The 25,762-nt window shown below is 39.5% G+C and overlaps 3 protein-coding genes across 10 annotated transcripts in view; all 3 read right to left on the bottom strand.

The window, feature by feature from the left end:
* Window positions 1-6,972: 6,972 nt before the first annotated feature.
* LOC113006939 (uncharacterized) lies at window positions 6,973-8,342 on the bottom strand. Its single transcript, XM_026143205.2, has 2 exons — window positions 8,221-8,342; window positions 6,973-8,145 (listed from the first exon to the last, which is right to left on the bottom strand). Exon 2 carries the CDS (start codon window positions 8,126-8,128, stop codon window positions 7,124-7,126), a length of 1,005 nt encoding a protein of 334 aa, XP_025998990.2. The 5' UTR covers window positions 8,129-8,145; window positions 8,221-8,342; the 3' UTR covers window positions 6,973-7,123.
* Window positions 8,343-8,942: 600 nt separating this feature from the next.
* LOC113006938 (uncharacterized) lies at window positions 8,943-10,365 on the bottom strand. The gene is made up of 2 exons (XM_026143204.2): window positions 10,208-10,365; window positions 8,943-10,058 (listed from the first exon to the last, which is right to left on the bottom strand). Exons 1-2 carry the CDS (start codon window positions 10,314-10,316, stop codon window positions 9,058-9,060), a joined length of 1,110 nt encoding a protein of 369 aa, XP_025998989.2. The 5' UTR covers window positions 10,317-10,365; the 3' UTR covers window positions 8,943-9,057.
* A 3,238-nt stretch (window positions 10,366-13,603) lies between these two features.
* Window positions 13,604-25,762, bottom strand: part of LOC113037171 (rho-associated protein kinase 2-like) — a 38,364-nt gene continuing 26,205 nt past the window's right edge. Inside the window, exons 26-35 of one of the 8 annotated variants that reach the window (XM_026193933.2) lie at window positions 24,890-25,055; window positions 24,489-24,716; window positions 23,839-23,906; window positions 23,653-23,741; window positions 21,066-21,144; window positions 20,679-20,943; window positions 19,852-20,122; window positions 15,335-15,410; window positions 14,935-15,196; window positions 13,604-13,850 (exon numbers count right to left, since the gene is read on the bottom strand). In XM_026193933.2, the coding sequence (XP_026049718.2) occupies window positions 13,837-13,850; window positions 14,935-15,196; window positions 15,335-15,410; window positions 19,852-20,122; window positions 20,679-20,943; window positions 21,066-21,144; window positions 23,653-23,741; window positions 23,839-23,906; window positions 24,489-24,716; window positions 24,890-25,055 (1,518 nt within the window). In that variant the 3' untranslated portion in view covers window positions 13,604-13,836. Of the gene's footprint in view, window positions 13,851-14,778; window positions 15,197-15,334; window positions 15,411-16,832; window positions 17,528-18,365; window positions 18,483-18,997; window positions 19,090-19,851; window positions 20,123-20,678; window positions 20,944-21,065; window positions 21,145-23,652; window positions 23,742-23,838; window positions 23,907-24,488; window positions 24,717-24,889; window positions 25,056-25,762 lie in introns of those variants that run through there. The other 7 variants (XM_080289566.1, XM_026193932.2, XR_003274596.2 and 4 more) reach the window with 7 other exon arrangements.

The raw sequence follows: 25,762 nt of genomic DNA, 5'->3' as shown, positions 1-25,762 counted from the left end.
GTTACCGACTTGTTATGCATTGTGTCACAGTTTTTGAATTGTCATTTTGTGGCTGTGCACTGTGTTCTGTGTCACAGCTTTACACTTTACTTTTGTGCTGAGTGCTTTGATCAGGGCCTCGGACAGCTTCAAAATACTTTTTCAAAGCCGAAGCTCGTAAAGCTGCCCCCGTTTGTTTAAAAATCAACCCATCCACTGCTTGATTTTTTTTAAAAAGCAAATTAATTCAATTAAAACGTTATAAAAAGCAGCAGATAAAAGAAAAAAAAAAGGCTCCCTTTTGTACCACAGTCAGTATAACAAAGAGGTATGACTGTCTGCTTCCTTCTGGCACATGTTGTTCTTTCTTTGCTCATCTAGTCAATTCACTGATGCCCTTCACTGATGGTTCTCGCTTCAAAAATGGATTACAAAGGGCATCTTGTAGCGGTCCTGTGTCACCTCTACTGATGAATGTATGGACATCCCATTAAGGAAACTGCCCTCAAGAGACCAGCGCTGTAGTGATAGATCTGAGCTGCCCACTGACACAGTTGCAGGTGCTGATTATCTTATCCAGAGACAATGAAGCTTTATGGAGTGGAACATCCTTGTCCTGTAGTGGGTTCCAACAATAATTACAATCAATTTAGGGTGGCAGGTCATAAAAACAATATTTAGTGGGGGCATTATCAGATGTATACCTCCTCTGGGTTGTGAAATTTGTCTCTGTCATAAAAGATTTCAGTCATGCAGTTTCCATTTCTCAGTGTGACAGCTTTGCAGTATTGTAATATCTAGCCTGGGCTTTCTATCCCTGGAGGCTAACAAGAGGAAATTAGCTAAAGTTTTATACAAATACAATACTTTGCAAAAGTGTTGAGTTGTGCTTAATTTCTTTACTTATATTTCTTAGATTTTGCTTCTGTGGATTCAGACTTTTATGTAATTTTTTCAAAGCGGTCTTGAGCAACAGTTCTCCAGGGTCTCTGGAGGTTGTTAAAAGTTTTTCTTTGGCTGTTTTTTCACTCATCACTTATAATTTCTTCCAATTTCTTTCGTTGAATCTATGAAAAATGTCAAAAATAACAAAACTTGACAGGCATAGAATATTTTTGCTCCAAGAGAGATGAGCTCTTAGCTGAAAACTTGGCATATCTCAGCGTGGTGTATAGTGTGTACTTAAAACTTTTTTAAAGAAACTTTTTTAAGAAGCAAGTAGAGGACAAAATAAGAAGTGGCGGGACTAAAAAGACTTTCTGCAGGAGATGATGATCAGTGTCTAAAGTTATATGTCCTTAAGAAACAGGAACCTGAGAGATACATCTGGTCACTCAGCCGATTAAATCTACTGTTCAGTGAAGCATCATCAGAAATGGTCTCAGTGGAAGGGTTGCTGTCAAGAAGACATTTTTTAAGAAAGGGGAACAGGGAGAAAAACCTGAGAAACAGGGGCAGCAGATCTTATGTAGGGATCAGTCCAAATGGTAAATATTTGATTCAAATCATTGCCAGCATTTGGTAGGTCAGGAGAGAGGTACAACAGTGAGTGTCTACAGCCATCTGTAAAGGCTCTTTGAGGCTCTGTCATGGTTTGCATTGCATTTCAGCCAGTGGTGTTGGAGAGCTTTACAAAATTGACTGAATTATAAACACAGAGCAGTATGGTCAGATTTTGATCCAGGATGCAATACCATCTGGAAGGCATCTGATTGGCATCAGGTTGATTTTTCAGCATGCCAATGCAGTAAAAGCATACCTGGATAGAAATACACACAATGGATTGGCCTCCTTAGAGCCCAGGCTTCAACATTATCGAAGCAGTGTTGGATCATCTTGATGGAGAAAAAAAAGGCAGCCAGCATCCAAAGAAGAGCTTTCAATGTCCTTCAAGAAACCTGGAGATCTTTTCCTGAAGACTACTTAAAGAAATGACAAGAAAGCTTCCCTAGGAGAGTTCAAAGAGTGTTGAAGCACAAAGGCGACCATAGCAAATATGTTTCAATAAATCCCTGTACCATTTTCCTATTTTAGAAAATAAAAAGAAATGTGGTTTGAATAAAGAACATTCACAGCATTGGAGGCAAAATCCATTTTATGAAAAATTTTATTATTCCTACATAAAAATCGTCCATGACAAACCCAAAGTTTTATAGATTAGAACATTGAGCCCATCTTACTTTAAATATAGATAAACTGTAAACTGCACAGGAACACATAAGCCTCCATAAAACGTCAAATCCCTGTTTTTAAACTTTGGCTGTCTGATTTAGTCAGTTTTTGTGGGGGAGTGGGATCTTCTCATCTACATTAACTTTGAGAAAAACTAAGGAGCACATTTCCCAAAAGTTGAAGATTTATGTGTTGAGCCAGGAGAAAGCGAGCCTTAATAGAGCGATTTCAGCTCCTGGCTAATCCTCCGCAATCATGCACAGTCAGTTTCCTTAAAGAAAAAAAGATTAAAAAACAGAGATCTATTCAGAAGCTCTCTTATATGTGACAAATGATCTCTTTCCTTATTAGTTTTATTTTTTAAACTTAGAAACAGTTGACTTAAGCTAATCTCAGAGCCTGTCAATGACACATGATTCCTCAGTGGTCTTAACCTCGTTTCTAACTGCTCTGAACAAGTTTCAGTGGCTGCTGGCAGCTCTGTGTGACTCCACTGCAAGCGCCCCAACAACAGGTGAAAGGTCTGTTATAAGCACTGCATAAAGCCCCCCAGGACAGATGGTGCCAGATGATAATCCATGTGAGCTCAGTGAAAGAACATCAGCGAGCAGACATGAAAACTTATGGCAGAGGATGCGAGGGGTCCTCAAGGAGATTTAGATGTCAGACCGTGATGAAATGCCGAGTCCTTGGCTTTGCGCTCGGAGGTAATTAAACTCTCTGAGGACTCTCTGTTTGTCCTCTGCATGTGTCACGGTGGGTGATTACACATGAACTGTAATCAAGAAATCAATTTGGAAAGACAAAAAAATTATAGAACGAGACATGGCAGGAGTAGCTGTGACAAGATATTGAGATGAAAGATGTTAAATCAGCTTCTGATCCTGCAGTTTGTACAGCCTGAAGGGAAAGGAGGAATTAATCTGTCTGTTTTAATGGTGTGAATGAGCTTGTCAAGGAAAGATTACACACTTTTTTTTTTTTGGCACGGTAGCTTTGGAATAACATAAACCTGACTTCCTCTTCCCCAAGTTAAATTGTATAAAGCATACCAAGTATAAAGCATACCAAATCTTTACCCACAGATGTTTTAATGGCCTTACTTGGCCATATCTAGATACTAAAAGGATGTCTTCCCTCTTAAACAGCCATCATGAGTGCAGCTTTATGTTCTTCATCGATTGTGGTGAAATTCTCTTCATATTTTGGTGCCACAATCACAGATTTCCTCCACCTATGTCTGCATTTTTACTGAGATTTTGATGGATGCTGTTTTTCGTTGTTTTCCTATGTCTGGGGATATTGAGGTAACCTCACACAATCTTTGTTCCTGCAGTAAAACAGCGGTGATTTGTGGCACAGTGTTAAACGTGGCATCCATCTAGGCAGAGCCTCTTAACAGCGAAATTCCCCAGAGAGCATGGGAGGCCATTTACAACAACCAATCATACAGTAGGCGAAGCAACCTCAGTTCTCTTTGCCAATAATGGGATAATGCACAAATACTACATCACATTTCTTTCGCCATGTTTATGTTGTCAAGTAGTGAGGTGATATATGAGCAGGAAAATAACAAGAATAAAATCCACATATTTGATTATGATAAACAAAGCATTTTTAATTATTTTCCCCCAAATCCATCACCTTTAACTGCTTCTGGGATTATTGATCAAATGTGCTGAAGGAATACATGCTGATCCTAAACATGCATGGGTTTGACGGATAAACAAAAGTGCCCTCAATCACTGGCAAAAACGTGGGAAGGTTGATAAAGGGTTTAGTGGGAGTGTGTTACTTTTGTTAAGTGCTTGCACGGTAATGGCCTCGAGCTCCTGAAGGCAGCCACAGCGTGACTTCTCTCACCCACCTTGAGGAAAGCTTTTAATGAGTCTAACAACCTTTTCTCTTATTACAGCCCGAGCTCAAACGCACTCGGCATAAAAAGGTGAGTAAGACCTACGAAATATCAAAGCCGAGGAATAAAGGTGAACAACATCAGTACAGGTAAAAAACAAAAACAACCCCAGAGCCAGAGGCAGGAGGAGTAGCAGCGAGCTCCAAGCACAGCGAAGATCAGGCGATAAGAACAAACACTGATCGAGTCGGACAGATCAGAGAAGGTGGGTTGCAAAGTGGATTGGTGGTCTAAATGTAGGCAGGCCAAAGCTGCCTGAATTGTAGTCATAAACTGAGATTGTCCAATAGGATGCATAAAAGGGTTTCAGTTAGGTCATTAGCTGATGTGGCCTGAGATGATCTGCTGGGATTGTGGTTGAGCTTAAGTTTGTGCCCTGCATAAAATAATGGTACGCTTGATTATACCTCAATGTTTTGAGCAGCAGTTACTAAAAAAAGAAAAAGCGTGAGACTAAGGGAGAACTTTTTTTCTGTTGTGAACGAGGATCAGAATCAAGAACTGGTTCAAAGCTTACCAACCCATCTGAATCACACTCGTACAAACATATCAGTTCATTTTATCAGTGCTGGCATGTTTTACTGACAGTTGCAAAACAATGACGTCAAAGTCATGGCAGTGCAGCTTTGGCACATCTGAGTCACATGCAAGCCTTTTTCTAATCTGTTTCGACACTTTTCAAACTCAGAGATCATAAAACTCTTTCTCTGATGCTGAAAACCTCCCCAATCTGACTCACATGCAGAACTAATAATGACTTTGGTTTCTCTAAAGTCTGAAGAATATCCATCCATCACTAGAACAGTAGAATATGCTAACTCACTGCAGACTATTAACCTTCTGTTTTACTTCGGCTCAAATTTTGAAGCGTCACTCGGCTCATTGTCGTGGTTTTCCAGTCGAAGATTCAATATCAGTCCAACAGCATTGTCTCCCTTTTGAGAAAAGGCTCTGAAAACCAATTATTCATTTCCTGCTCATGACCAAAGAGCAGACAGTAGAAGATACTGAGTAGGCTGAATGGTGGGGATCAAAACCACAGCAAAAAGAGTTTACATTTGCATTAAAAACACATTTCTAAATGAATGACTGCTGCATGTGTGATGTAACCTTTTTGGTTAACATGCCAGAAATACATCAACATATCATTTACAAGTCAAATTTGCTTAGTAGTAATACAACTTTGTACACTTAAATCTTTTTAGTGTACTTTTATCAGCAAAATGTACTTTGACAGCATTTGTATCTATATATCAGCGTACAATATTATGGCATTTTTACTGGATATGTATTACAGAGGTAGAGCTGAAGCCATTTAATATAAATGATGGGGTTTCTCAGAGTGCTCTGAATCCCATCCACAGTCCTAACACATGCATGTTAGGCTACTTAACTAATCATAGGTGGGTTTCCTCGAGTCCTTGTAGAGGGACAAAAAGTAAGAAAATGGAAATGAGGACAAAAGATCAGCAGATTATTCTGTCAATTTAATGCGAAAAATCAGTTGTACATAGTCAAAAAACAACTTCCTTTGAAAATCAAGGTATTTCTTCTTTGCTCAATTCAGAATAAAATGTGAGTCTCAACAAGCTGTTCTAGTTCATTGATACATCCTGAAGAAAAGAAATCAAGACTATTGTTGCCAATTAAAAAAAAAAAACACACTGAAATGACCGCAACTCTAATATAGTGAAAAATAAAAAAATATGTTATTTTAAATTTGGCACATTTCATCCCAAGTAATGTGTTCTAACATGTGCTAATTAGCAGCAATCAAAGAAAATCACATCTCCATTATTGCAGAACAAAGTCAGAAAGGCTACAGTAATTTTCTTGTCTCCAAGCCTCACATATGATCTATTAGACTTTAGTGTTCTTCATTAGCAGACAGTTAGACAGACTCCATTCCTCTGTGCTCATCAGCACTTAGAAAAGTTTCATCCTCATTTTTCCTTGCAAAGTAATGCCCACCACTACCACACACTTCCAAACCTCAGAGCCTGTGGGTTGTAGAAGCACAAGCAGATTAAAGACAAACAGAAAGGGACGTTGTTAAGGTCGAGTTGAATGCATCTGCTCACAACCTGAGTGAATTTTCATTAGAGGGAATTAGGATTTGAACCACTGAGCCCACTTCCTCAACCTTTAACCTTCAGGGTACAATTCAAAGAGGTGGAATGGAAGACATACATGAATCCATTTGAGTTCTTCTTCAACTCTCTGGGGAACTTTTATGAACAAGGTTTAATTTTCATAAGTAACAGCCTCAAGAGGCTCCAATGTTTTATATGCTATAAAAGTAATAAATTATAGTCCAGTGCACTCACTGTGATCAAGGCGTGAGTATGGGGGTGTGTGGGCATGCAGAAGATATATACCCATACACAATATGAAAGAAAGAGAGAGAAAAAAGAAACCTAAAGAAAGAAAAAGGGAGATATTTAAACACATCCAGAAGAGGTCAGCTGCAAGACTGAGCCATTGCACTGCCCACTCACTCCCACATGCTCAACATCATTAAACACAAAAGGGCACAACTGAAACAATGCTGCAATCTGCAACACAACAAACAAGCGAGACAGAGCTGTTGGTGCAAGCGTGCACCATGAGAATCTCACAAGAGCTCGTCTCTTCTCTTCTATCAAGGACGTCCATTTCTGGTCCTAATCTCTGGACTATAAATTGATTATTCATGAAAATATGTTTGATCCCTTATGGAAGTGAGAGCATTTTTAAACCTGGGTTACTTAATCTCAATCTGCGATTATAAATCTTACAGAAAACAAGCCTGAAAGAAAATCAATTCAGTGAGAATGTATTAGTGAATGCATTTGGTTTAACATGTTTTTGGCTGGGATATACTGAGTAAATGAGCCATACTGCCTATTCAGCCCTCTGGGCTGAAAATTGATTGAGTATCTTACGCCACCCGGTGGGCTGGACAATATCTAAACAAAGGGGGAATAAATGACAGCTCACAAGAAACAGGCTGGTTATATGTGCAGTAATAATGCAAAACATCTGTTTCACAGTCACATCATTAATTGTGAGTCTCTGTCATTTAGGATCAAGCTGACTGTCAGTTAAAGAAACAACTTGTTTATGTTTCAGAGCTTCAGGGCCGTCACAGACCACCTCATCTAGAAAGAAGACATTTTGAGGATGGTTAGTGAGCCACTTCCACAGATACTCCAGGTTGGCATCACACTGCCAGGGGTTCCCTGTTACGGTCATCTGAAAAGAGGATTTTCTGTCATCCAGCAGACCTGAGGGGAGATACCGTAGCCGATTCTGATTAAGCAGCAGAAGTTCAAGGTGTTGCAGACCCTGGAGGAGCATCACTGGCAGCTCTCGGAGCTGATTCTCCTGCAGAAACAGCTGTGAGAGTTTCACGTTGTGACTAAACGTTGAAGGCTTCAGGGAAATTAATTTGTTCCCAGCGAGGTTTAGTGTCTCGAGGTGATGTAGGTTTGCTAGTGTGTCGGGCTGTAGCTCTTGCAGATGGTTATGACTTAGGTCGAGATTTTCCAGATGAGGCAGCTTCTGAAGCAGAGCAGCTGTAATGCTTGTTAAACGGTTCCCAGACAAATCCAGCCAGGTGAGACTGCTGTTGTCGGAAAACCACTCTCCATGAGCTTTTTCAATTAAATTATTCTTCAGCACCAGACTACGGAGCAAGGAATGGACGAAGACTTTGGGGGGCAGATGAATCAGCTGATTACCTGTGAGATCCAACGTACTCAGGTGAGGAATGGCACCCAGTAGGTCTGAAGGAAGGCTTGAAAGATTAGTGTGATACAGCTGGAGGTGGTTTAAAAGAGGCACAAAACTCAGATGTCTGGCTGTAATGAAGCTGAGGTTTCTGGACTGGATGGACAATCGTGTGATGTTGGGATATAAACCATCTGCAGGAAAATATGTGAGGGAGCTTTGGCGGCACACCACCTCTGCACTCGAAGGTAGAAAGGAGCAAGTGCACAGATCTGGGCACGAGTGGGTGCCTCTCGTTTGGTAAGCATATTCAGCCAGAGCAGTGAGAGTAAGAAGCAGCCACAGGTTCATCTTTAAGAAAAAATACACTGAGAAGAAAACAATAGCGTAAAAGATCAACAGGTAATAAAACGGTGACAATGTGATTATAAATGTGTTGTTACCTGAAAAGCACAGCTGAAATTCCTTCAGGTTTTGATCGCTGACTTGATTTTACACAACTCTGAGGATATTTGATTCCAGCAATGAGTCAGGATAAAATGTTGCAATAGGCAAACAAAACCAAGCAAACAAAGTGAGTGGTTACTGTTTTCTGTACTTTCTAAAAGTAAGTTGATGTTACCACACATAAATCAATATTTTTTTTTTCAGTTTTTCAAGAACACAATGTGCAAGGGTACATGTGTGATACATTATTAATTAACTTGTGCAAAAAGAAAACAAATAACAAAAATAGGCATTAGGCTTCATTTTTATCCCTCAAGTTCACAACCATATGTTGGTGCTTGAGATTCAGAACTCAGCCTGTTAATGTTAGCAGTTTAATGAATAGAGGGATACTATTCCCGAGAATAGCAGGTTATAATACTATAGTTTAGCAGAAAGGTTGAAAACGGGTGAAATGGTTGGCCTGGTTTTGGCCAAAAAGCTGCCTACAAATGTCATTCATTGTTTGAATAAAAATAACAAACAAACAAACAAAACAGGAGGTTTTAGAGATCTCTAGATGTTCTGGTGGGTGGATTATTTTCCTTTGTGTGAAGCTAAGCTAAATGCCAACATAAAATCCATGATAATACTGCAGACTTTCTCACTTAAATCTAAACAAGAAAACAATGTAACATGAACACACTTAAATTTAATGAAATAAAAAACAAGACAATAGTCTTATTTATATCAGATTTATTTATAGTCACATAGTTATCATGTTTTAGTGATTCAAATCCGACAGGCCGAACTGGATTTCTTTTCATGTTAGATAAAGACCAGCAGGAGTAATATTAAGACTGAAGGTTTAGTTCATTTGCTGTTAGTGATATTATTGAACGACCTGCTAGAGGCTGAGGTCCAGCGCATGTGATGGAGTCTGGCAAGAAAGCCTTCTTCTTGTTCTCGTGAAGCCACCTCCATAGATACTCTGCCTTCCCATCACAGAGCCAAGGGTTGACTGTCAAGTCGAGGCCATCCTCTTCCAGCAAGTGAAGTTCATCCAGCAAACCTGGAGGAATATGGCTCAGCTGGTTTTCATCCAGACTCAGGTGTCTGAGCTGAGTGAGTCCCTGGAACAGGTTTTTGGGCAGCTTGTTGAGTTTATTCTGAGTGAGGAAGAGATGTGTGAGGCTATGCAGGCTCTGAAATGCAGATCCATTCAGCGTGTCGAGCTTGTTGTTCTGCAGGCTTAGCCTCTCAAGTTTGCTCAGTTGACTCAGAGAATTTGCTGGTATCTTATCCAGACGGTTGTTTGAGAAGTCAAGGTTCTCCAGGTGGGGCAGCTTCAGAAGCAGATTAGTTGGGATCTCTGTTAATTCATTTCCAGATAAATCCAACCAGGTCAGGCTACTGTTATAAGAAAGCCACTCTGCATCAGCTTTTCTAATAAGGTTATTCTTCAGCACCAAGCTCTGTAGTGGGGCGTGGCTGAAGACATCTGCAGGCAGATTGTTTAGCCTGTTTCCGGTGAGATCCAAAGTGTTGAGGTGAGGAACGCCCCTGAGGAGATGAGAGGGAAGGCTGTGAAGGTGATTGTTGTACAGATGGAGCCCTTGCAACTTGGGTATGGCATTTAGATGGGCCTCAGATATGGAGGTGATGTTTGTGAATTGGATAGTCAGCAGGGTGGTGTTCTCCGGGAGACCGTCAGAGGGGAACTGTGTCAGGGGAAGCTCATTACAGACCACCTCATTTCTTCTGGGATAACAGGTGCAGAGAGCTGGGCAGGAAAGAGCTCTGTGGCAGAAACATGACAACCACAGAAAAGCAAGAACATACCAGGACTTCATATCTAGAAAAGAACACGAGTAGAAGTGAGAGTTAAATACAAGGAAATTATTACATCTGCATTTGCTACAAAACAATGCTACAAGTAACAAATCTTCAAATCAGTTTATGCACATGGCAATCAGACACAGTGAAAAAAACAACAAAAAATACCTGCTGCAATTGAATGTGTGTCCATCTGCAGACTGCTGCTTATATCAGATTTATCACTGCTCACTTCCAAATTACTCATTTGTGGAGACGAATCTCCCAACCTAATCATTACTTATTGTGTAAACACGGACCAGTCACTGCACAGTCATTTGTCAAGGACAGGCAGTTACAACAGAGTGAGCAGCTCATACCTCACGGGAAAGTACAAGAATAAAATACTATAGTTCTACTAAAAACTCCTGAAATAGATTGCTGAAGTCTATTAGTTAATGTCAGAAAATAAAAATACATTGTTGGCTAATTGGTTACTATTGGGTAAAAAATGAAACTACAAAAGATATTTGTACTTTAGATTTTCTTTTAAACAGTGGAAAGGGGATGGGGTAGGCAAGGAAGGAAGGAAAGAGGGAGCTTGTGAAAGGGTAAAAATAAGCATTCCCAAATTTGGTTGATTTATTTTTCTTGGAACAATATTTATCAGCAACACAGAATGTTTGATCAGCAGGAGGGAAAAAATATGTCATGCAAACAGTATAAAGTCAGCCGACTCAGGCCTAACAGTTCAAATAGTTTGTCCAGTTAAGGGGCACATCACACCTAACATTGAAATTAAATTATTTTGCATACGTCACTGTTTAAATTGCACAGCCTCTTTTCATTTAACAGCCTGCTATTAATTATTATGTTAAAACATGGAAACATACAGATGCCAGGAGCAACAGTGGAGCAATTAATGTTTTCCCAGAGGTGAGATCTAATGACCATTTCAGTATATTGAACTGTTCAACAGTGAGAGCTCATTAAAAGGAATTGAACATGATTAATTGATCAACAGAATTCAATTAAGCTATTTAGCGATTAGCTGAATAGAATGCCAGCTGTGATAGGACTGAGGGCAGGAACCCTCGAGACGCTGGTGGTGGAAATAAAGATGGAGGCTTGGATGGAGCTCGAGTAACATGGGAGAGGCGGACATTGGGAGGAGGTGGGTTGCAGAAGTGTATGCAGGGAGAACGACAAAGGAGCAGTGAGATATAAAGTATGCGAAGTTGAGGTTGACTGTCCTGAAGAAGGCAGGAAGAAAGATGATTGGACTAAACCAATGAGGTCGGCAATGAGTTTAATGGTGTTGGAAAGTAGAAGTGATATATTTCAATTAGTATGGAAAGTTAAGTTGTGGTTAAGTTGGTGGAAAACATTACTTTAACACTTACCTGATGTGTAACCTATTTAGTAGGAGAGACAACGTATACCCCAAGTTAATATTGCGATGACAGGATAGTCTTACGTCCATTTTCTCTTGATATTGCCAAAAGGCCAAAAGCCAAAAGAGTCCCCAGGCATCCCGAGTGCCTTTTTAATAATTCCCAGTGGCACCATGTGATATAAGAGGGTGTTGAATAGCCATATTAGTTAATTACGTATTGTAATTATATCTATAGTATTGGTTGGCATTAATAAGGGTTATTCGATAAGATGTTTACTACGTAACACCAGATAATGGTATGGCTTGAGGGCCAATTAGCAGCAGTCTGTAAAGGTCTGTCAGTTACATCAGAGGCTGTTGCTGGCACCGTGTCTCACCACTGGGCTACATTGTTTTATGCCATGTTATGGTTTGGTATTTTAATGTTGGTGAATAAACCTGTAGTTGGTCTGCACCTCATCTCTGCCTCAAGTCTCCTATTTGAACCCAGCCGCTACATTCTAACAGCTCAGTTGGCGCTAAAGAAATATCCTCCACACCATTACACCGCCATCACCAGTCTGAAGTGTTGCTACAAAGCAGGATGAATCTATTCTTCCAAATTATGACCCTTCTGTCCAAATGTTAGAAAAGAAAGACTCATCAGACCAGGGAACATTTTTCCAACGTTTTGTTTAATTTGCAACCTCAGTTTTCTGTTTGTAGGTGTGGCGCCTGATGTAGGCTGCTGCTGTAGCCCACCTGCTTGTGCATTCACAGACGCTGTACTGCATAACTTGGTTGGAGTTTACCAGAGTTTGTAAGGTTGCCAAATTCGGAGTGTCACATTTTGAAATAATGTTGTTTTGTGTAAAAATCTATATAAATGCTAGAGTGTGAAAAACAGTCCACTTGACAATCCAGCCTCATAAAGCAGATATACAGGGAAGAGCAGAGGCAGTAAAAAGCAAAGTCAGGTCAAAGCCAGGAATGCTGTGCTCCTGGCAGTTGATTGACTATTGCAAGCTTACTTGTGTTTTTTACACCCATAATTCAAAAACACACAAAAATCACAAAAGTAAATGAATCAATTAGAAAAACCCCTTAATTCATAAGGTAATTAGAGTCTCTAAAAAAGCTGTTAAAACATAAAAAATACAAAAAAGAAATTCTATCTCAAAAAGTGGAGGAGAAATGTGAAGTAGGATAAATAACTCAAGTACTTTACATAATGCTTTAGGCAAAAAGAATTTTTTTTTTTTTTTAAAAACTGGAAATAAAATTAAAAGACTAACTGCGCACTGACGAGAAAAAGAAGAAAAACACCAGGAGGAGGCTACATGTCACCTGAGACATCAGTGGCCTGTACAGCAGGGTTCATTCATTTGCAATTTAACCGGAACAGTCACACAGCTGATAGACAGAATGGATTAGACCTGCAAGTACGAAAAATGATTTTAGCATCTGGGCAACATGATGAACTATTACATTATGTATGATGAGTGCCAGTTGGCTTTAGGCTGTTCTAAAAGATTTATTCCAGTGGAGCCCACTCACTCCACATGCACTTGTGAGATAAAGACGGACCTATTCTGGTATAGTTCAAATGGTCTCTTAAAATACGCTGTAGTCAGATGTGATACTGCTGATGGAAAGATGGCTTCAGTGCAACTATAACAACTATTTTTTTAGTGCTGTTCGGCAGTTTAAGAAAAAAAGTACTAATACTACCAAATACTAAACCTTATTGTTTTTAATCCTTTTTCTTTCAAATTGATTGATTTACTTTTAAAGACCTGGTCAAGATAGCATCTGTACATCACTACTGTTTCTGACGCACTTTCTATATCAAAGTAAGTCTGAATAGTTTTTAATGACGGACATCAATGAACAACATAAATCAACAGAGCTACTCATTGAAATGCTGTTAATGTATTATATTATTGTTATTAAAGGGTTTCTTTTAATGCATCACCTTGAGATTTTAAACATACTGTATATGGACAATCAATAATTATCACAAATGGGAATAAAACCATTGTTTCTGTATCGTTCAGATTATTCTGGCATGTGTTATAACAGTTGTAATTAAAGGCTCATGAAAACGTAAAGCCTTCCACTTAAAACTGTATTTATAAATCTACAGAACAACCATATATACTGGATGATGTGGTGCTGATTTATACAGCAATATACAGCAACACTTTGTGTGGTATGATACAAAGAGAGATCTTTTAATGTGTACACAAATGTTTACACACACGCCTATGACAATGATCAAGAAGCAAATTAGAATTAATCACGAAGGATACAGCATGCACTTTCCTCGAATGAAATCCCAGTTGTCATGACACCAGTTTCCTGTCCACATTAGTATTTGGATTTTGTCACTCGCAACAACACACGTAGACACTGCTTCCATTACTGCATGTGAATGGAAATATTATCCAGGGTTCACTGTGAAGAGAAAAACACAAGAAAGGAAATGAGAAATCCCAGGTTGCTTACACAAAATCCACACCTACATTTGCTAGCTAAATGTGTGAAGACCAATTCCTCAAAAGTTGGGATTCTGTATGATCTAAATAAAAACAGAATGGAAGGATTGGCAAATCTCATAAAGTCCTATTTTATTCCCAAAAGGACAGAGAAAAGATATCAAATGCTTAACATGAAAAAATATTAGTTCACTTTGATGTAACATTGCAACAAAGGGCTGGAAAAGTAAAAGAAAGGAACATTTTACAACTAATTAGATTAGCTGGTAACAATTAACATAAAATGAGCACCTTAGACAGGCATTTCTCAGAAGTAAAAATGGGCAGAGATGCAAAATAATCCACTCACAAAATATGGAATAATTTCAGGACAATGGCGTAAGACTTTGAATATGTCATCTTCTGTATTACATAATATTATCAAAGGATTCTGAAAATCCAGAGAAAAGTCTGTGCGCAAGGGACAAAGCTAAAAATCAATATTGTGCAGCCATGATCTCGAAAGGCATATATACCCATCCAGAAGGCGTCGTTTTCAGGATGCCTCACATATTTCAGCGAGACACTACAGTTCAAGCCAACAAATGGAAATTTGGCACATCATGAAACATAAAAAAAGAAGACATAGGACTTTTGAGCAGCTAGAATTTTAAATGAGACAAGAATGGGACAACATTCCTCTCCCAAAAGTCCAGCATCTCAGTTCCCACATTTATAGACTATTGTTAAAAGAAGAGATGGTACACAGTTGTAAAGATGTTCCAATCCAAAGATTTTTTTAGACCCATTTCTGCCATCAAATGAACTTAAAAAAAAGTACATTCCTCATTTTAAACATCTGATATACTTTCTCTGTTATATTGTAAATAAAATATCGGCTCATGAGATTTGCAGATCATTGCATCCTGTCTTTATTGACATTTTACTCAGCATCCCAACTTTTTTGGAATTCAGGTTGTACATAAAAATCACTCAAAAACCCCAGAGGAATCTTTATTTGTTTAAGTTAAGCTCTCCCTGTAGTCCTGAGTGAGCACGCTGACCTTTGCAGGGTACAATAACGTTCTCTTTTTTATCCAGGTGGTCCTTGTGGAACTTGGTGCGGCAGCAGCGGCATTCGAGCGCTGGCGGAGGCTTAAATAAGTCCCACAAAGGCCGGCTGCAGACCTCACAGCTGGATGGAAAATGATAGAGTGCGAGGATAAACTCATGGCCCCTGTGGTTGATGTAGGAGCCGCGATCGCCATGCGGCACAGGTTCCAATGGAGTGTCCTGTTCACGCCTGATGTCGTCTTCACTGTTATACTGGATCAGGGGAGACAAGAAGGCAAATGCAACACTTACGATTTACTTGAAGCAGATGGGTAAACTGAAGATTGGATAGCTGATGAGTCTTGAAAGTCTATGACAGAAAGGAAAGCATTGATGGTCCCAACTCATTACCTTTATCTTTGGAATTTCTCTGGCATCTGCACGGTACACATCACTTTGACTTATAGATCTGACACGAACCAGCTTACTGAAACAGGGAGAGAGATGGAGAAGTTAAGTCTAGTGCTAGCCTAGCAAGATATTTACTTTAGGTATAGAATGATTTAAAAATATTGTAAAGAAAATGCCATTAATTGGCAAATCAAGCCAGTTGAGATTATTTATTTCATTACCAACTGAATCATAAATTTTTTCAACATGATTAACTAAAACCAAAAATTTCCAAACAGTTCCTAGATGAGAGTAATCAGAAGTAAATGTTAGAGAAAGGTTAACATTTTGAATGAATTGAAGGACAAAACATTTTATATGGATGTAATTTTCCCAGATTCCTTTTACAACAAATATAAGAGCAACTTACATTCATGCGTTCATATCATATTTCTATTCAAGTAACTGTTGCGTAACTCTTGGGTTACAGGAGGAAAATGTGCATATACATAGACGGACACATCATATTCTATCCTGTGGGAAAGTGAAAAATTACTCATCTTCCAATGACTTTGTGCAGTTATAAGCAGTTTCATGGCCTTTATTGCAGCAGATTTTATCTACAGCCGTTTCTATTATATTCCACCAAAACCTGCACAGCTTTGACTTTGCTATAACTCTTCATGCTCCATACATAAGATGGAAAAGATGATGACAGGTTCACCTGCTTTGGTTGATAGAAGCGGACCCTTAAAAAAACAAAAAGGGTATTTCCTGCAATGCTGAGGTCTGAAAAGTAGAAACAATTAAAATTTGGGATAATGCTCTACATTTTAGACAAAGTTGCATTTGGTAAAACTGTACTGGATGGATTGTGAATGTTTTTGTGTAAAACCTATGGAAATTAAAACCCATTTGCAGATTCCAAAGCTTTTCCCGTTGAGCCTTGCTAATTTTCATTTGTTCAGTATTTTGCATCATGAGGTACACAAAGTACTTCTCATTTAGTCAACATTTTTGAACGTTGCTTTTAATGACTCACTCATTGTCCGGGGTCATGAAAAGGTTTGCTTTCTCTCGATCCAGCTCAGTGTTATAGAACAGGAGCTTTTTACTGCTCACCACCACATACTGTAGTGAGACACCTATACTGGTGTAATACAAATGGTCACTTTAAATACACTCATAGCTGTAGTATAACATAATTATTTGGTACTGTTTTTTTGTTTACCAATATGATACAGAATAAACTGCTTTTTCATTAATATTAACACTAACAACTAAAAACAGTCACATGTTAGATATGGGTTGAGAGACCATGTACTAGCCCTTGTTTCCATGTTTTGTTTCATACACCACGTTAATTGATATAAATCATTTCCTTTTAGACCCGATCAGGCAGAGGCTGTATATCGCCAATGCTTTAGATGCACTCTCTACAAATTTCAAAAACGTAAATAATAGGCATGCACAACAAACAAATACGATCACCAGAGGCACTAATTGAAATGCTTAAGTCTTGATTTTTTACATTTTTTTTAATGTATCACCCCAAAAATTCTACACATGGGATTTTAAACATATATGAACAATCAGTAATTGTCATGAAGCGCAAGAAAAACAACAACATTGTTTCAGTTGAGTTCACATTGATCTCTCGCATGTTATAACAGATGTACTTATAAAGGCTCATTTTTAACTCAAAAAGAAGCCATAAAACCGTTTTAATACATTTACAGGACAACCATATATAGTGTGTGATGTGGTCATAGAAACAAAACAATCATATATACTATTAGCTTCACGTTATGTGCTACGATACACAGATATAGATATTTATCGTATATACAAATGTTCAAACACATGCGTAATCTTTTTACAAACGCAAAGAGAAAAAGAAAATAAAGTCTTGTCATAATTATGATTATTAAAAAGAAAAAAGGGCAGTTTAATCGTGAAGATTGTCGCATCTTTTCACTGGATGAGTCACTGTAATGGGAAGACTGTCCTGATTCTCCTTTTGTTAAAATGACCAAAAAAATAAATCCTTTTTCTCATGACGTCAGCCAGTTTTCTGTCTGTATTAGTGTTTTTTTAGGGCTTTTTGTGTTTGTTTGTTTTTTTGACAGTCTTCTCTGAAAAAACATAACACACGTAGGCACCGCTTCCAGACCACCATTACTCCACACGGATGAAAATATTAGCCAGGGTTAACTGTGAAGATAGAGGAAAATACAAAAAAGAAGATGAGAAAAACCTGGTATGCTACCAACAGTATGGCAGGACTTCAAAGGCACGCCCACACAAAATCCACACATAGACTAATAAACAAGGAAGCTACCCAGTAACCACACAATGAAAGTGTAGATGCAGGGAAAAAAGCAGGCAGACACAGTTATATTTATTAGTGTGCATGTTTGCCCAAAGAAAAATAGAAGTAGAAGAAATGGTTTAATATTACAGGGAAGACGCCCATTCGTAGACATATAACAGCCGGAAAACACGTGTTGCTACTCACTTTACTTCTATTCTTTTTAAGCTAAAGAGCCTCAATTAGTGTGATTAGCAACAGTTGTGTTTACTTGCTATTTCATGTCAAAATGGCTGCTGTGAAAGGGGTTAGGCTAACTATAGCAATTAGTATAAAGGAAAGAAACAGGGACAAACAACTAGCACCCGTCTCACTTGAATATAACCTACTAATAAATATTGATCCCACAAATTATGAGAATTGCTGATTTGCACATTAACTGACATTCAAAAGAAATAATCTGAGGTTCATGTTAAGCTAAGCTAACTAGCCACTTTTTGTCATCTTAAAAGCAAGACTTAAAAGAAAAACTTTATATTATTTCATGGATTTACTCCTTCCAAACATGTCGAACCAGAATTTTCCCTAATATTTCTGATTTTTTGGTGATATTAACTGAAGCATTTTGTAACTTCGGGATTAAACAGCGAGGTGAGTTGCATTTAGCTGTAAACTTGGAAAGCACACAAAAGCATGCCTCAATACGTTAAAGCCACACATCTCATGCAGAGGTCCAGTTACCCTCTGTCCCTCCTCTTTAACTTTCTTCAGAAGAACATATCATCATCATCATCATCATCATGATTATCGTCATCATCCAATGCCCAACTCCAGTCTTTGAGGTCAAACTCAAACAGTCTGAAACATCAAGTATGAGGGGTTCAAGGAGCCTTTAGTGGTCAAAGAGCCTTTAGTGATCTATGGAGTTTGGAAAGAAAAGTGTCTGGACTTCTTTAGTTTCTTGAAGACATTTCGCCTCTCATCCGAGAAGCTTCTTCAGTTTTAAGAGCAATTGGTGGTGAGGCCCAGATTTTTAAGCCCGATTGGAAGTGTCTATCAGGACCTTCCTTAGGGACACTCTCAAAAGGGAGAGTCCTATTGGGAGAGGCGAAACGCCTTCAAGAAACTTAAAGAAGTCCAAACGCTTTTCTTTCCAAGCTCCTTAGACTATGATGACCTAGATGGCTGTGTACCTTAACAGACAGCCTTTAGTGATGCGTTAATATGCTAGACAACACATGCCACTGTCAGAAGGGGGCACCAGTGGGATGGTTAGTGGTTCACCAGGTACTTTACGCTGCTTTCTATGAAGAGTGGGTTAATAGGCACGGCAGCGATGCAGGTGGAGAGGGTCACCAAGCTATGCTACTTACAGTCTCCCAGCATGAGAGACGTTAGAAATGGTGGGGTCAGAGGTGAAGAGATCGGGGGTCAGTGGAGGATGATACGGAGCATGGGGCCAGTGCTGAAGGACAAAAGCAAGTTAGGGTGTGGCTGAAAGTTGAAACTACTAACTGCATTAATGTTCTCATAAAACAAGACAGATACAGTTAATTAGTCCCACAAAAGGTTTGATGCCATTTTCTACTCAGTTAAGTCACTGCTGATGCTCGGTGAGGTGCTGTGTGCGAGCATTAATGCTGCATCATTAATGCAGATGGGAAGGTTCAGAAGTCAGTTTAAAGCAAAATATTGTACATCAGCCAGAGCTTTGGGTTTGTTTCAACTATGCAGAAGCTAGACAATGTAGTTAAGAAACAGCGTTTAAGACCTTTACCTGCATTTACCTGCATGAAAAAAATAAGGTATTTTTCATGCTAACAAAAGCTCAGAAAAGGTTCAGACAATTGAAAGTGAGAAGAGAATAAGGCCAAGAAAGCACAAATCAAAACACAAAAGATCTCCTGATGAGCACTAGATTAGTCAAGTAAAATAACAAGCAGCATCTGCTGCATATTTATTTCATTTAAATTACAAATGCTCATATTATTTTTATTGCATAAATATTTGAACAAATTGCATTTTTATACTTCTGTTGTTAGTTTCTTAAAACATCAATGTTGGTGAAGTTTCTTAAACATGCTCAGTTTTATTATTATAATAATAAAAACTGAAAACATTTTTCCTAGATGACTGTGAAGGGGATACCCCCATACAGTATGTAAAATTAAAGCTTATAGTTAAGAATAAAGTAACATTTCCAAACTTGTTTTTGTGGGTTTCTCACCTTGGCTTCCCCGATGACGGTTGCTGCCGGGTGGATTGGATCTTTACAGCGCCTCGATGGGACATGCGAGGAGAGGACTTGGGCGAAGGTCGTGGGGATACTTGTGGAGAGGAATGGGGTATTTTTTCAGGGGAATTGCGTGCCACAGGGGGAGGACTCAGTGTCGGGTGTTTCGGGATGCGCTTAAGGAGGTGACTGACCCAGTGCTTCTGCTCCGTCTGAGAGCTGGTCAGGAGGAGTAGTTCTTTGGCCGTGGAGATGTCATAATTCACTGTTAATAAGATTTAAAAAAAAAGATTAAGAGAGAGATATTTCCTTTTTATGACCAAGATTAGATTTTGCAGCTTTTCATACATCCACTTTAGCTTTGATCTTTTTTAGACATGTAGACATGTGAGAATGAATATTGGATGCAGTAGATGGGACATTAAATGGGTTTAACCATTTAAGTTTTGTGTGATATCTGATTGCACTCTAGTGTCTTCTGCGTGTTGTGCACTCCACCCAGGCAGCCTGTGTGAGGTGGATTATATCCTGATGTGTGTGAGAACAAGAAAGAACAGCTTTGGACCCACCCACCTCCCCCACCCCAATATCAAGTCTATGATGTATACATAAATCTATTACATGATGGTGCCATTCTAATCTTGTGTTTTTGTGCGTTTTCTTTATTTTGAATCGTGACAGCAATTCATTTTAATATTTTGGGGCTGTTTGTTAACCAGGTGTTTGAACCCAGATGCATGTACTACGTACAGATTCTTGGGTAATTTTAGTGCAACCGTAAAAATCAAGTTTCCTGTTAAATCCTGAGTGAGCATGCTGACCTTTGCAGGGTATGATAACTTCTTTTTTATCCAGGTGGTCTTTATGGAACTTGGTGTGGCAGCGACGACACTCGAGCGCTGGTGGAGGCTTGAAGACGTTCCACAAAGGCCGGGTGCAGACCTCACAGTTGGATGGGAAATGGTAGAGGGTGACGATGAACTCGTGGCCCTTGTGGCTGATGTATGAGGCGCGATCACCAGAGTTTGTGGGTTCAGCTCCAGCATCCTGCTCACGCTTGCTCTCACCTTCATTGTCATATAGGATCTGGAGAGACAGAAGGCGGCAAATGCAGTTAAAACTTAAAGTTACAGAGGAAGTTTTGTCTTGAAGGTCCGTGAAAGCAAGAAAATAAAGAGAAGGAAACAGGGACGGTCTCAACTCATTACCTGGAAAATCCTTGGAATTTCTCTGACATCTGCACGGTACACATCAGTCTGAGTTACAGGCCGGACATGAAACAGCTTACTGAAAGAGTGAGAGAGATGCAGAAATTAAGTCTAATGCCCACCCAGTATGAGAAACCTACTTTATATAGAGTGATTCAAATTTATTAAAGAAAAGAAGACTTGAAATGCAACAACAGATCAGTTTTGGTTGTTTTTATTGTCTTGCATTATTATCAAATCCCATTGTTTACAACGGCTTTAGCTTATTCCCATGTTGCTGTTTGCCATTGCAAAGATTGATTATTCCCAGAGGATGAATCCAACACCCGGCAACATTCATCATTTTTAGTTTTACCTTAACTTCCAGACAAGGCATACAGTGGGGGAAAAAAGTATTTAGTCAGCCACCGATTGTGCAAGTTCCCCCACTTAAAATGATGACAGAGGTCAGTAATTTGCACCAGAGGTACACTTCAACTGTGAGAGACAGAATGTGAAAAAAAAAAATCCATGAATTCACATGGTAGGATTTGTAAAGAATTTATTTGTAAATTAGGGTGGAAAATAAGTATTTGGTCACCTCAAACAAGGAAAATCTGTGGCTCTCACAGACCTGTAATGTCTTCTGTAAGAAGCTTTTCTGTCCCCCACTCGTTACCTGTATGAATGGCACCTGTTTGAACTCATCATCTGTATAAAAGACACCTGTCCACAGCCTCAAACAGTCAGACTCCAAACTCCGCCATGGCCAAGACCAAAGAGCTTTCGAAGGACACCAGGAAAAGTATTGTAGACCTGCACCAGACTGGGAAGAGTGAATCTACAATAGGCAAGCAGCTTGGTGTGAAAAAATCAACTGTGGGAGCAATCATCAGAAAATGGAAGACATACAAGACCACTGATAATCTCCCTCGATCTGGGGCTCCACGCAAGATCTCATCCCGTGGGGTCAAAATGATCATGAGAACGGTGAGCAAAGATCCCAGAACCACACGGGGGGACCTGGTGAATGACCTGCAGAGAGCTGGGACCAAAGTAACAAAGGTCACCATCAGTAACACACTACAACGGCAGGGAATCAAATCCCGCAGTGCCAGACGTGTTCCGCTGCTGAAGCCAGTGCATGTCCAGGCCCATCCGAAGTTTGCCAGAGAGCACATGGATGATACAGCAGAGGATTGGGAGAATGTCATGTGGTCAGATGAAACCAAAGTAGAACTTTTTGGTATAAACTCAACTCGTCGTGTTTGGAGGAAGAAGAATACTGAGTTGCATCCCAAGAACACCATACCTACTGTGAAGCATGGGGGTGGAAACATCATGCTATGGGGCTGTTTTTCTGCCAAGGGGACAGGACGACTGATCCGTGTTAAGGACAGAATGAATTGGGCCATGTATCGTGAGATTTTGAGCCAAAACCTCCTTCCATCAGTGAGAACTTTGAAGATGAAACGAGGCTGGGTCTTCCAACATGACAATGATCCAAAACACACCGCCCGGGCAACAAAGGAGTGGCTCCGTAAGAAGCATTTGAAAGTCCTGGAGTGGCCTAGCCAGTCTCCAGACCTCAACCCCATAGAAAATCTGTGGCGGGAGTTGAAAGTCCGTGTTGCTCGGCGACAGCCCCAAAACATCACTGCTCTCGAGAAGATCTGCATGGAGGAATGGGCCAAAATACCAGCTACTGTGTGTGCAAACCTGGTAAAGACCTATAGTAAACGTTTGACCTCTGTTATTGCCAACAAAGGTTATGTTACAAAGTATTGAGTTGTATTTTTGTTATTGACCAAATACTTATTTTCCACCCTGATTTACGAATAAATTCTTTACAAATCCTACCATGTGGATTCATGGATTTTTTTTTCACATTCTGTCTCTCACAGTTGAAGTGTACCTCTGGTGCAAATTACTGACCTCTGTCATCATTTTAGGTGGGGGAACTTGCACAATCGGTGGCTGACTAAATACTTTTTTGCCCCACTGTAAAGTAGGACAGTATTGAGAGATGTGTTGTAACTGTGGCATTTAACCCTCTGATAACTGAAACTCAAAGGTTTGTGCTGACTTCCACCTGCTCTGTGTAGTTTTGTGGTCTTTATTTGAGCTGATTTTTTCTATGGTCATTTCTATTATTTTCCACCAAAAATCTGCATAGCTTTGACTTTGCGGTGAGTCACCATGCTCTCTGTGGAGCATTTGATGGAAAAGATGGTGACTTAAAATGTAAAATGATTTTTTATTTTTTTAAATTTGGACAAACAAAAGAAAAAAAACATGTTCTGAGTCAAATTCAGTGTTATATTTTAGATGATCTCAGTTATTTGGGATTCAGATATTTATTTTAGTATGATATTGCAAAGCACTATTGGCTAACAATGATTGGTGCTGCTCTCCCAAAGTGTGAGATTTGACAAAGGTTACAGTTATGATGATCTAGAACTCTAGACCTGGCTTGAAAAAGGTTTTACAGCCTTAAAACATCTATAATAATCGCGGGTTATTTTTAGAACGTTAATCCCGCGATAAACGAGGGACCACTGTATTTACTAATGTGTTCCATGTTTAAAAGGTGCTTTTAATGACTCACTCAAGGTCCAGGGTCATGAAAGGGTTAGCTTGCTCTCGATCCACCTCGCTGTTATAGAACAGGATCTTCTTACTGCTCACGACCACATACTGTAAAGGAAATGGAAAACAATAAACAATATAAAAATATATGGGGAAATTATTATTATTTTTTTTTAAATGCAAGAAATATTGGTGGATTCATTACTTTTTTGTCCCAACCAAATCGCTTGGTGTTCTTGGAAGGAAGTGAGATCCAGCCCTCCAGCCTGGAGTCTAATGAGTGGAGGAAAAACAAGAAGGTGTTAACATACAAAAACACAAAAACCTTTAATTGTGCGAGTCACTTAAAAGCAAATATTGACAGTCTCATGCTTTGGTGGCACTTTCTTTAAGAAGAAAGGAAATTCTTCCTCAGTAATACAAAAGGGCAAGGCACAGGATGTCCTATTCTCTGGTTTGAGACTATTACGCGAGAACTACAAGATTTCTAAGAAACTGCAATTCCAAAACATAACAAGTGCATAGTAGAGATATAAAAAGAACGAAAGTAACTTAATTATTAGTAGAAATCCACACACAACTTCACTCTCCAAATCTTTTGTAGTGGAATAAATTTCAGCAAAGCCGTGCTGCATCAAGCTGTGTGTGTTTGCACAGCTACACACAGGGATTAGCTACAGGTTCGCGGTGTCAGGCAAGGGTTTGGAGTTATTTTATTCCAAACTCACTCAAATTAGAGAAGAACCCCCCCATCCATAATTTTATGGATAAATATTGTAAAAAGCTCTTTCAAAAAAATTTGCTTTGCTTTAGTTTCAATCCACATCCTGGCTTTGAACTGCCATGCAGGGTCACCTCTAGGTTCAGGTTCGGTTTCAGGCTCAGAGGACGGTTCATAGGTAAGGGCCAGGGGAGTTTGGCCCCGCTCCTGACGCCCATCATGCTCTTCTTCGTCCTCAGAGTCAGAGCCAAAGAGAGCGTGAGCCGAGCGAAGGTTTGGCCGAGTGTCGATGCAGACGGATTTGTGTGTGCGTTGGTAGGTGAAGGACATTGATTCTGAGGTGTGAGAGTGAGTAATGCGCACTGCACCGGACCATGAAGAGAGAAGTTAAGGTGAAATAAAAGGGATGAAAAGGAAGAGGCATAATGAGGAAAAAGAAAGGACTGGAAGAAAGGTATAAAGAAGTGCTTTCGGGCCCTGAATATAAATGTTAAAGAAAATCTTTGCGATGATGACAGCAGGATGAAGGGTCTACCTGGGTATCCTTCTAAATCCAAGTCGTTGCCACTGCTGATGCTGGTGGAGTCCAGAGAGTGAATGCTGAGGGATGTGATCTGGGATCGCAGCTGCTCAATGTCGCTCTCTTTACTGTCCAGCGTCATCTGAAGATCTAGACGCATCTGGTTCTCTTCTGCCATCAGCTAAATAAACAAACAGCTTGTTAGCTGAACTCACTTTCTCACTTCTAATGCAGAATATTGGGGAAATAATTAGAAACACAGAAACGATGGATATTTTCTTCCAAGAATATAAAGTGCATATTTTTTCAGTTTGATCTACATGGAGAAATGTTTTCCCCTATACAATTTCATAGCATCTTAAATGAAGTTAAAAAAAAAACCCAAAACATATCAAGCTGCAATTCCTTGAATGGCCACCTGAAGCTGACTTGAAAAGAGCCCATCTGCAGAATGAAAGTGCCCAACTTTCCAGCAGAAATAAAGATGATTAGAGATTAGTAGTTAAACTTCCACAGTTTTAAAATAAATACACTAATGGACACCAGTGCTACTCCTCAGCCTCCTAGTGGATGCACTTAAGATATCAATTTGAAAGTCCTACATCACCTCGTTCTTGACTTACTGTATTCACAAAGTTGGGTGTCCATGCCGCCGCCGACAATACCCATCAACACTGATTGACAGTACTGCTCACAAAGTCGCTAAATGGAGCTCTTGTCTGTGTTTGGGGCTGTCGGTAGCCTTGGAAGCATTTTAAATGCAATTAATCAGCCAAATATTTTGGTCTCCGTGTGTGTGGTTAACTGAACAAAAAAACAAAAACAAAACTGTCCAAGAAGTCTGTGATCCACCGAGTATTATTTGGGAATTTACCACTATGAATTGGC

The sequence above is a fragment of the Astatotilapia calliptera genome, chromosome 15 (genome assembly GCF_964374335.1).
Source record: "Astatotilapia calliptera chromosome 15, fAstCal68.1, whole genome shotgun sequence".
Classification (NCBI taxonomy): Eukaryota; Metazoa; Chordata; class Actinopteri; order Cichliformes; family Cichlidae; genus Astatotilapia; species Astatotilapia calliptera.
This window is presented reverse-complemented; position numbering and strand designations above follow the sequence as displayed.

Bases quoted from the DNA above. Each gene is read 5' to 3' on its own strand.
- LOC113006939 (XM_026143205.2), bottom strand. From the start codon at position 8,128: ATGAACCTGTGGCTGCTTCTTACTCTCACTGCTCTGGCTGAATATGCT.
- LOC113006938 (XM_026143204.2), bottom strand. From the start codon at position 10,316: ATGATTAGGTTGGGAGATTCGTCTCCACAAATGAGTAATTTGGAAGTG. The intron at 10,059-10,207 runs GTATTTTTTGTT...GTTCTTTTCTAG, and splicing joins CACACATTCAATTGCAGCAG to ATATGAAGTCCTGGTATGTT.